The 12,371-nt window shown below is 38.1% G+C and overlaps 1 protein-coding gene across 1 annotated transcript in view; it reads left to right on the plus strand.

Annotated features, from left to right (window-relative positions):
* Window positions 1-12,371, plus strand: part of Hydin (HYDIN axonemal central pair apparatus protein) — a 318,432-nt gene that overhangs the window by 131,496 nt on the left and 174,565 nt on the right. Inside the window, exon 18 of the mRNA XM_027933192.3 lies at window positions 9,932-10,170. Coding sequence (XP_027788993.3) covers window positions 9,932-10,170 — 239 coding nt within the window. The remainder of the gene's footprint in view (window positions 1-9,931; window positions 10,171-12,371) is intronic.

Below are 12,371 nucleotides of genomic sequence, written 5' to 3' on the forward strand. Positions count from 1 at the left end.
AACAGGGAGAAGAAAGTAGAGGAGAAAGAAAGAAAACAGAGAGGTATAGAATAGAATTATTATTATCTTCCAAAGATAATGTCCAAACTAAAAAAATTAAGGAATAGAAGCAAGTTAGCTAGCGCAGCCGGTACTAAAAGAAAATGCTCAAAGAGCTGGCAGTGGCTGGCTGTGTTCAGGCCCAAGAATTTGAGTCTTGGCAAGATGGTAGAGTGGGTTCAAAGGACTACTGTTTTCCACAGTTGTGCCTTTTCTAGAATTTGACATATTGAATTATGTGTGTATATATACATTTGATAAAGAGTAAAACAAAAAAATTAAAGTCTACCTACTATGCCCCCATTAATGGAGGGACAGGTAAATGTGCAGATATCCTTTTTTTTCTTGTAGTCATAAACTGTATGCTAGAAAATGATAGAAAACCATTAACAGTAGCTACCTCTGGGAATGGTGACTAGTGACCATTCACAGGCATGAGAAAGACTCTTCACTCTTGGAATCCACCTGAGTTTCACACCCATGTACATGCATTCTTTACTTTAAAAAGGGCTTCTAAGAAAGACAGAAATTGAATGCTACTGAGGCATGAAGGCAGAGTTAAAATTAAATGGGCTCTAAAGAGACAATATCCTTTTAGGGAGAGTCCTTCATTTGCTAAATTTAAGTGTGTGTATCTTCTTACTACACCAATAATATTATCCTAAACAGCAAATAGGCAAAGAAAAGAGAAATCACTTAGTCAAATTTTGGTGTGCAACTTCTGAAAATTTTCCTGTGAATGAAGTCTCTCTGTGTATTCCTACCCTTTGCTAGCTATTTTCACTCAAGATGTATATTCATCACTTTTAATATGAATTATTAAGGAATGTTCCTCTACAGATCATCTTTACTGACTGATTCTATTGCCTCATATTACTTCAGCACCATTGATTTAACTAACTCTATCCCAATGTTTCACTGCTATAAACAATGCTTGTCTTAATTACAGCTCACATCCTTAACTGTTTCCTTTGACTAAATTCCTAGAAACACAATTGCTGTTGTCGAACAACACAAACATAACTAAAAGTCTTAGTACATCTTGTGAATTATCTCCCAGAAAATTTGTACCAATTTATATCCTGTCCCACCCCCAGTGTCCCAGTGTTGGGGAACACACCTTTCTCTCTCTCACTCTCCTCTTTGCCCCTTCTCCCTCTCTCCCAGACTGTTGCCAACATTTTTGTTTTTGCCAAATCTAGTAAAAAATTTTTTTTAAATTTTATTATTTAAATTTGTGTTTCTTTAGCTTTCTAGTAAAGCCGGGCATTTGCATATATTTGTTGGCCAACAAGTATTATTTTTGAGCCTTGTCCCCATTCCCGGTCCTGTCCTGACCAAGGGGAGAGAAAACCAGTAAATAGAATGGTTTCTTTCTCTGGAGTTCACAATCTCACAAAAGAAATGAGTACATAGACAGGTTGAAATGTGTAAGCACCGAGGAGGAAGTGATTCATTCTTCTGTCAAATGCAAGTTCATCATAGGTGAGAACATTTGAGTGGTGACTTGAAGACTAAGGAGGTCAGAGAAATGGGATACATTCCTGAGAGTAGCATCTTTAGATGCAGTGATGATGTTTGGCACATTTGGGAAGGGTAAATGACCTGGTATCCTGGAAAGCAAGTCTAGAAAAAGCATTGGGGCCCTTTTATGAAGACTGGTACTATATCCTCCAGATCAAGCATATCTGGTATACTAGTCCTGATTGCAGGCTTCCATGTTTGCAGAGGGTCTGAGTGACTTCTCAAAAGGAAGTGAGATCCTCTCCTACCAAGAGTCACACAAAATGATGTTTACCTCGACCATTGAATGTGAGCTTATAGATGGATCAAGCAGGAAAAAAATTGTGACAAACGTCCACCACTTTGGGATCCATGAACTGTGGAACTAGTATATAAAGTCTGGAGTGAGTATGTGTGTGCATGCACATAGATGTATGTGTATTTTCCTGTAGAAAGGTTTGTGGCTTTCTCAAAGGGGGTAAAAGATTCAACCACTGATCTGATCTGTGATGCAGGTTGGGGAGGGTGCCAGCAGGAAGTTTGGAAGATACCATGAATGTGCTAAACACCGTGCTAGATGCTTGGTACCTACTTTTTTCATCTTCAAGTAGCACATTTAACAGATAAGGAAACTGAAACCTAGCTCTTTCAGATTAGCTCAAAGTTACTGGACTACAAATGACAGAGTCCAGAACTGACCACCAAGTCATGTGACTCTAAGACCCACAATTTTAATCGTGACCCTGAACTGCCTCCTTTATTAAGCTCTAGCACCAATTGTTCTGCACCTCAATCTCTGAATTATCAGTTAATTCTTTTAAGCCATAAAGGAGACAGGCCTTAGTGACTCTTCATTGTTCTCATTTCACACACAAAAAGTCAATCATCTGCTGAGTTAATAGTATAAATCTGAAGAAATCCCTCACCCTGCATGTTGGTTCCTGTTATTATTTGCTTCCTCTCATTCTATGGGAGGAAATTCTCACAGATTTCAATTGGCAAATGAATTATTTTGAAGAAAAGTGCACAGTACTACTTTTTCCAGGCTTCATAGCTGCTAGCAATACAGAATAACAGGTCCGTCTGAGGATATTCACACTCTCAGTTATTGTTGATGTGACATGTGCAAACAATAGCCCTCACATCTACCTTTCATGGTAAATATTAAATACACAATAAGGAAACTCATAAAAGCTCTGGCCTATTTACCTTGGGAGCTGAGCACTGCCTAAGCTGTGCGCTGATGCCCTATTGCCAAATAAAAAGCAAATGTTATCTTCAGATACGTGAAACCTCAGAGAGAAAGGCTCAGCACTAATCATCAGTGGGCACGGAATTCTAAATTGCCAAAGAGCACGAATATTCCATCTTCACAGCATCATGCACCTGCATGCACACGCTTCCTGATGTGTTATTCATGGTCTGCTGAAATGGTTGGTTTTCCAGCCCCAGTCCACAGAAAAGGCAGAGGCAGCTATTGCTGAATCTTTGATGAAAGACTTGTTTTATCATCTTCCCCCCCCCCAAAAAAAAAATATATATATATATATAGAGAGAGAGAGAGAGAGATAGATATAGTTTTCGATTGCTGGACAACAAATCACCACAAATTTAGGGGCTTGAAACAATCCTAATAATCTGTCTGTATGAGTCAGGAATCCAGGCTTGGGCTGGCTGGATCTTCTCCTTAGGATTATAAAAGGCTCAAATAAGTATGTTGACAAGCTGAATTTCTTACAAGAGGCTTGACTAGAGAAAGGCCCGTGACTAGGCTCTTCAGATTCCCGGAAGAATCCCTTTTCTTGTAGTTGAATGACGGAAGCCCCTTTTCTTGATGGCTATCAGCAAGGACTGTTGTCAACTGCTTTGGAGCCACCCACTGCTCCCTGTGTCGTGGCCCCTCCCATAAGCCCTCTTATGCTTGGCTTAGCCTCACTAGGAAGAGCCCAGTCTGATTAAAGTCAGCATGTTAAAGTCAACTGATTTGGGATCATAACTACGTCTGCAAAATCCCTTCATGGCAGTGCCTAGATTTATGTTTCTGACTGGAAGTCAGTTGTCCTACCGAGAGATGGACATCTTCAGAGCCATTTTAGAATTCTGCCTACCACAAGCCCCAACATGGTTCTCTTCTGGAGAGTATTGTAATCTTTTATTTTTTAGCAAACACTGTTGAGCCCATCATGAGGTATATGTGGGGCCTTTTGGACTTCGGTGAAATGGTGACAATGCTGTCATTTGTGAGGACCAGATACTATGCCGAATTTCACAAGCCTGACCTCCTTTAGCCATCACCACAACTCACGCAGAAGATACCATCTATATCCTGAGCTACACAGGAGAAAACTGAGACTGGACATGGCTGAGTGACACAGTCCAGTCTGGGAAATGGCCAAGCAGGGATCAAACCCACATCCCTTTTCTTTCAGAGCTCTCTCTCCTAACCTAATTCCATTCGTTGTTATCTTGCTGTATTGTGGTTTTTAAAAGGTTACGAAATGTCCTCCAACACTATGATGACAACCATCTATCTATGTCTTCTTTAGCCTAAAATTTCCTCTGAATAACAGAAAATGTCACGTAGACTAAGTCCTCCCTAAAAGTGAAGGGCACACCTAAAAGTCAAATACCAAATAGACAAATAAATGCTAGAAGTTTATAGCCTGACTTGTAGGGCTGGCCCAAGGCCTTAGCATCGGCATCATAATGTGCCTTGTTCTTTGGATTCTATGATGTATTTTTCCGTCTGATTTTGTGCCAAGTATTGATTAATAAGCTTCATCAAAAAGGAAACTCACCAATTCAGCCCTGGAAAGCAGCTTCATGTCTTCTTTCCAAAGCGGCTAACCTGTATCAGCATGAACCAGAATAGCAACGGCGCACATCCCCCAAGTTGACATGACACTCATGCCATGACATCCTCAAAGCATCACAAATAGAGGACTGACCTGTGTGACTGGCTGGAGAAAGAAAACAAATGGTTGGAGTGGGGGAAATGACATTGGCAGTACCCTCTTTTAAATGCATCTCACTGTTTGATGTAAAAAAGGACGAAAATGACATTGATTTATGTCTTTTTAAAATTTGTCCTTTTTAGATATAAACAACAGTAGAGTGTATTTTGACATGCTATACATATGTGGAGTGTAACTTATCCTAATTAGGATCCCATTCTTGTAGTTGTACATGATGTGGAGTTTCACATGAACATAGGAGAGTTATGTCTTAATTCTAAGCTGAATCTTAAAAATGAGCAAAATGTAGAACACTCTAAGGCCACAAATTTGAGGAGAAAGCCCAACGGATTGAACTCTTTTTGCCTAGAACATTCTTACTTGTTCTCCTAGCTATCCTTCCATTTGTCCTAACAACAGATGGATGTGAACTCTGGGCCCAGGACTATCACAAGATTTGAAACACCAAGTTATTCTCCCACTTGAGTCCTTTCGCTTTTCAAAAGGTGATATTTAGGAAAGTTGGAATTGAGAGAATGCCTGAGTTTGTAGTGGTGGACTGAACCAACAAGGTAGTTTTAGCAGAGAGCAGCTAGCAGCTAACCATGCCCATTTCCCTTTTCTCTGGACCCAGAGTTAGACTACATTTCCCAGCCTCCTTTGAGGTTAGGTGTGGCTACATGACTGAGTTCTGGCCAGTGAAAATGGACACAAGTGATATGCTCCACTTCAAGGTTTGGTCCTTAAAATCCTAGCACATCACACCCTCCTTTCTCCTTCTCCACCTGTTGGCCAGCAATGAACCAATGGCCAGAGTATCCTGGAAAGCCACAGAATCTTTTTAGCTGAGGTCCTTGAGTGACTGACTGACTGGAACAGAGGCCCCTCCTCACCCACCAATTGGAATTCATTTTAATGGGCCTTGTTCTTTGGATTCTGTGATTTATTTTACTGTCTGCTTTTGTGCCAAGCTTGATTAATAAATTACATCAAGAAGGAAATTCACCCACTCAGCCCTGGAAAGCAGCTTCAGGTCTTCTTTCCACAGAAGCTATAAGAAATAAGCTTCCATTATATTAAGCCACTGAGTATCAGAGGTCTTTCTGTTATAGCAGCTATCATTACCTTATCTAAAATAGCTGCTTGGAATATAAAAACTGCAAGTAAGACAGACAAGTAATTCTAAAAAAGGAGAAGGGCTGATTACTCGGGCATGAAAAATCTATTTCCCTGTATTGCTTTGATTGTGTAGGTCAGACTGAATATGTTATAAGTCAAGGACTCCTATCTACTGCAATAAAAACTTTAGATGAAATGAAGCTAACTTGATCCATTCAAAAATATCAATAGAAGATTGAATTTGCATTTATAGCTCTTTTAGAACTCATTTTAGTGCTTTCACTTTGAGAATATTAAAAAAATTGCGGGGAATAAATTAAGAAAATACATTAGAAATTATTTCTTTGAACCTAAATATGAATAGAATATTGTAGCATCAATTCTTGTAGTTTTTCTCCTGCCAATAATAATTGACCTACACACGTGAAAATCAAACTTATAAGGATTATTATCTTTTACTAATACATTAACAAACAGTTATAACAAGAGCATTTTAATGTTCTGAAAGACAGGATTTGCTTACTTCTTAATATTTTAATATTCTGCTAGAGCTAAGTTTGAGTAGGAAAGTTACAGGAGAAATTTTTGAAAAACACATTGAGTCATGCAAGAATTAGCATACTTTCCACAAGTGCCCTTCAAACATGGACAATTATCATACAAGTATCTCCATCTAAATCCTAGTTTATTTAGTGTAGTATTTGATGTTTAATTGTTTCCTTCTATTTTTATATCCCAAAAGATTCAAAGATCATGAGTAATAATAGACTCTTGACTTAAAGTTAAATCTATAATTTCCATTATTATTGAAGTTAAAATAAAATTTCCTCCCATCATTCATCTACATCCTCATTATATACAATTTATAATCTTGAAAATATTCTTCTTTGCTTTACTTAATTCACTTAAATTTTAAAATGCAATTTACTTATTTCCCATGTAGACTTTCAAACCAGGAGGAAATTTAACTAGCATTCTGGCCTAATACAATTTATCCTCCTTTGCAAATTGGAAAATTGGTATTTTGATTTAAGTATTAGATTCTCCTCGAATAAGTACCCGTGAGCCAGTTCCTAAGAGAATGATCCTTGATTGGGCCTCCCTGACCAGATTCAGTTTCTGAATCTGCACTTAAGCCAGATCTGGATTTTGATAATGTTCCAAGGCACTTACTGAATGTCACCCTGTGAGATTCTGCCTGCCTGCAGTCTCTAATACTTAACTGCAATATGCAATGTACATTCGCATCAGGTACAGAGATCACTATGCAGCTCTATTCCAACTCCAACCCAAGCCTATCAGGAAGTTTCTGATTTACAGCCTCCGGTGCACCTGAGCCCCATCCAGTTACATGTTGTCTCATGTTTCTCCTTTCGTTCTTTTCAGTAGACATACACCATCAGAATTAAATGGAAGAAAGATGTTTTTAGCCTGGGATGTCCTCCAAAGTCCAGCTTAGAAGTAAATTTTACATTTGGTTTTAAATATGCCATTTTCCTCCATATGCTTTATTTTGAAGGGCTTCTTCTGAGTCACTATGCTTGGGAAAGTATGGGAAGCCAAGGAAGATATACCAGGGAACCATTGAGCTCTTCTCCACTGAACTGGACAATTTGGCTTTTCCCCTGAGTCATTATCCTGGAAATTTTTAGATGATCTCCACAGCTCCTCTTCTTTAGATTTTTTCCTGATGCAAATTGGAAATCACTAAATATTTTCTATGACGATTAATCCACACATTACTTCTGAGTGGTGTGTTCCCCAAAATAAACAGAACTGTCAGAACTGATTTAGAGGAAACAGCAATCAAAACAGGGAAAGGATGTTTCTTATTAATTTTGAGATAATTGTTTATATATACAATTAGAGTTTTTAACCAATAGCATAATGTAATTAGGAACACACCACTTGGTAATTAAGTCTAATTTCACATTTGGTGGAAAAATGAAATGTGTATGATATATTTGTCTCAATCCAAGGGTTCCAGCATCCTCTGCTCTGAAAAGCACTGTCGCCCCAGCTCCTTCTGACTTGTATTTTTATTGTCTAGGTGTTGGTCTCCCCGAATGCCATCACTGTCAGCTCCTTAGGGAAAGATAATATGCTTTGGGCATTTTTGTGTTGTGGGAAATACAAAAATGGACCACAGGGTCATTGAATATATATTTGTTATATTTACTTGAAAAGTCCTAAAAACAATTTGCTCATCAAGTTTGCAGAAACCTAGAGGGACCAGGAAGAGCAGCTAGAATGGTGAATATCATAATCATGATTGCAAAATCTCCCAAGGGGATAAAAACCTTAGAAGAAGAAATATAAAATACCAAGACCTGAACCCTAAAATGCAGAAACCAAAATTCAGAACATAATGTGTGTGTTTAACAGCATATTATACACAGCTGAAAAAGGAATTAGTGAACTGGAAAATAGATCAGAAGAAACCATCCAAGATGAAGCACAGAGAGCAAAATGCAGATAGGAGGATAGGAGAGTGTGTAACAGGAAGTCACATACGTGTATAAATGGAGTCCTCAGGATTGAAGGAAGAGAATGAGTCAGAAGCAATATTTAAACAGACAATGGTTGAGATAATATTTCAGAAATAAAAGATATCAAACCAAAGACTCTGGAAAGATAGCAAATTCCAAGCAGAATATTAAAGTATATTCAGACCTGAATATATTACAGTGAACCTCCACTGTAAGCATTCAAAGACAAGGAAAACATCCTCAAAACTATCTAAGAGATCATCATCAATGAAGCAGAAATTATGTTTTAAACTTGAATAAACTGCTTCTTTTTGAGAGGACGCTGTTGTGGGTGCAGCGGAGCCGTAACATGAAGTCACTTGAAAAAGCGTGTGCTGACTTGATCAGAGGCGCAAAAGGAAAAGAATCTCAAAGTGAAAGGACCTGTTCGCATGCCAACCAAGACTTTGAGAATCACCACAAGAAAAACACCTTGTGGTGAAGGTTCCAAGACATGGGCTCTTTTCCAGATGAGAATCCACAATCGACTCGTTGACTTGCATAGCCCTTCTGAGATCGTTCAGCAGATTATTTCCTGCAGTATTGAGCCAGGAGTGGAGGTCGAAGTCACCATTGCAGATGTCTAAGACCACTGTTTTAATAAATTGATTTTCAGTTGTTAAAAAAAATGCTTATGGCATGAGTCATTTTTTTTTTCTGATTTGATACTGTACCTTACTTTGGAGCCTTATTTATGATGTAGAAAGTTTTCTTCCAAAGAGGTAGATTCAACTTACCGTCCAAAGAAGTGCACTAAAACCCAGTGTGTAAAAGGTCCAAAGAAGCACATCTCTACATCATATAAAAAAGATATGTCTAATAATTTGAGTTGTTAGACAAATTAGGAAAGAAGTAAGTTATCTGTCATCAAAGAATTTGATTAAAAAGCTAATATATTATTCCTTTGTCAAATATTTATTAAATACCTACTATATACTTGGCATAGCTATAGATGCTGGGGACATATCTGTGAGCAAGCAAATGCAAACAAAAGTCCAAGTTCTTTCTGTGTTTGGATTATATTGAAGTGCAAGGAGACAGACAATGCCCATGGTAACTAATTCACGTTAGAAGATGGTAAGTAAAAAGGAGAAAAACAGAGCGAGGTAAAAGTGGCCAGATTTTCTGAGGGTGGGTGTACACTTTGAAAGGTGATGGTCAGAGTCAGCATTATTGAGAGGAATTGTTTTAACAAAGAGGAGTGAGCTTGGAAGATTTAAGCAGTTAAAGGGAATGAGTTGGTAGAAGTCACTTCCAACTGCATAATTCAGTCACACCATATACTTCAAATTCTTTGGGATTTTAGTCATTGACATTCTATTAATTATTATGAAGTAGAAGAAATCAAAGTGACTTCCTATATCCTGCTTATTAATAAAAGCTGTCCATCTTCACTATAATACTAGAAGCTTTGCATTTGAAAACATTTCTTTTAAAATTCCAAATTCCATAAAAATCTGTTACTATCCCAGAATTTGGAGATTAGAGCAGATAATTAGTCTAAGCTTGTTAGTGAACTGGGTTGTCATCATGGGAAAGAGATGTAAAGAATCTTCACAGAGCATTCAAAAGTAGAATCGGAGGTTTACTCCTCAGAATCAGATTGCTTTTTGAAAAAAGAAAAGCCAACAAACATACAGCTGCTTTGATTTCAGAAAAAAAAAAATAATGTTTGTCTCTGATGTTGAATTCTGTGGTACCAGCCATTTGAAGTACAGAGGGCTTTGACATGTGCAGAATGAAAAGCCAAGAATATCTTCCCTGTTAACTTGTAGTCTTGTGTTGCAGGCACACGAAAAGTCCCTTTGGACCATTGAACCCAATGAAGGCACAGTTCCTGCAGAAGGAGATTTTCCACTGACATTGACTGCCAACCTGAATGACATTCTGACGTTCAAAGACACAGTCATTTTGGAAGTTGAAAATAGCAACACGTTTCGGATTCCTGTCCAGGCTTCAGGAATTGGTTCTACCATTGTTTCAGATAAGCCCTTTGCTCCAGAACTCGACCTGGGAGCGCACTTTAGGTAGGGAGATATCATGGACCAGTTTTTATAGATATCACATATGTTACGGAAGCTGGACATCACCCCTGCTTTAGAAAACTGGCAAATAGAACTGGCCTCCTCAGTCCCTCTTGTGTACCATCCTCACTTTCCCCCATCCTGTAGGCTACCTCGGCCACAAGAAGGTGTTTCCTAGTCATAGGTTGGTTACACTCTCTAAGCTATGTCACTCTACCCCAGAGAAGGGGATCATTTGGAGGAAGTGCACTTTCTCTCAAACTTACAAGGAACTTCTCTGTGATGAATTGGACTCTCAACCATGATTTCTTCTCTTTGATTCCAATATATCACTAATTCTTCTCCATACAGATGCATCTTAGTGGTAACCTAAATAGAGTATATCTAGGATCTAGGAAGTAAAAAAAAAAAGTTATTACAAATATATTGTATCAGGTCTTACAAAGCTAGTAGCTTTTTTGGCATTATTTCTACTTGCCTCCCCACTATAGTGCCAACAATTGAGATGGCTACAATTGACTTGAAAAGCTAGAGGGTCTAAATATCTAGATAAAAGATGGTAAAGTGTAGATACCTTCAAGCGTACAATCTAGTATGGACATAAAAAGTATGAGTTTGAATGCTTAGGACAGAGGGTATGTGTGGGGATTTATTCCTGGTTCCTTGAGGGAAGCATGCGTTTATCAGTACTTGACTCCTGGGGCTGGCACCTGTCTGTTGTATTACTGAGAACACTTTACTGTGAACAGTTATATTTTTTGAGTCAAGTAGATATAAAAATCTCCCTCTCTGCTTATTGTCCATAAGCTAGGGAATTTTGTCACTGCAATCTCGTGCTTCTGTTTTTAAATTCCTTCAAGTACACCCAAATCTAATTACAGAAAACAATGTACTGCAAACTAGATCTAATTACATGTTCTTCTTAATCTACAAATAGTGTCGAATAGCCCCCAAAGGATATTCCAACACTTGCCTGGAATTGGAGGGTTAGCTAACCATTCACTATGAATATACAAGCAAACTGTAGTTTTTAGCTGCTGATTTCCCCTCTGCCCAAACACTATTGTTATTCTTTTTTGACATAAAATCATGCCAGCAATTGCCAAAAGAATCCTCAAAAATAAGAAGGGTAAACTGCAGCCCACTGCCTGCTTCTATAAATAAAGTATATTTATATTTATTGGCACAACCACTATGTCCCTGGCTTTTACACTATAGGAGTTGAGTAGTTGTGACAGAGACCATGTGGTCTCAAAAGCCTAAAATATTATGATTATTATTCAGCCCTTTACAGAAAATGTTGGCCAACCCCTGATCTAATAACATACTCATATGCTCCCCTTTCTAATTGCAATTTTGGGGGCAATTCTCTTAAATTTTCAGATGTTCTATTTCTTTATAATATAAGAGCTAACATACTTATGATGTCTGTGTTTCTATGATTATTGAAAGATATATTGTAAAAACTAACAGATGCCCTATCTAGTTTATAAACAGTATATATTACATATTATACCATTGTCCACAAAGTTAAACTTCCAGGAAAAGATATTCCATTGGGCATATCCTGTAGATACATATTGAGAGAGAATTGTTTTTACCTGACAACTGGTAAATATTTCTTCTGATTATTTATTTGCTGCTTCAACTTACTAATTAGACATGATGTCATTTCCTAGGAGCAGACAGGATGAAATCTCCAAGCCTAATAAAAATGTAAAGAATAAAAGCAGTCTTGAGATAAGATTTTTTTCCCTGAAAAAAAGAAAAGAAGCCTATACATCAGTTTTTAAAAATCTCAAACAAAACACGTTTGAATCACCACTAAGATTTTAGAAATCCCAGTCTCTACATAGAGCCAGGCAGTCAGGAGATCCTTAAAAAGTATTTGTGGAATAGATAAAGGAAGGAAGGAAGGAAGGGAGGGAGGGAGGGAGGGAGGAGAAAGAAGCTTATTGAAAGTGAATTAGTCTGAGGAGAATGCCCAGTCTAGAGGGTGTGCTGGCCCACTTTCATCCATTTCCCCCTGACCTCTGCTAAGGCAATATGCGTTGCTTCCCCTCAAAGTGCTCTCAACATGAGCCACCAGCACAAGACTCTTCACTCACTCAGTGGAAATTTCCCCAGCACATTTTGAAATATGCTTCTCCTTCAGTCAGTATTTCACTTTCCTTTACTCCTCACAACCATTTCTCATTATTTAG

This window comes from Marmota flaviventris, chromosome 18 (genome assembly GCF_047511675.1).
Source record: "Marmota flaviventris isolate mMarFla1 chromosome 18, mMarFla1.hap1, whole genome shotgun sequence".
Lineage (NCBI taxonomy): Eukaryota > Metazoa > Chordata > Mammalia > Rodentia > Sciuridae > Marmota > Marmota flaviventris.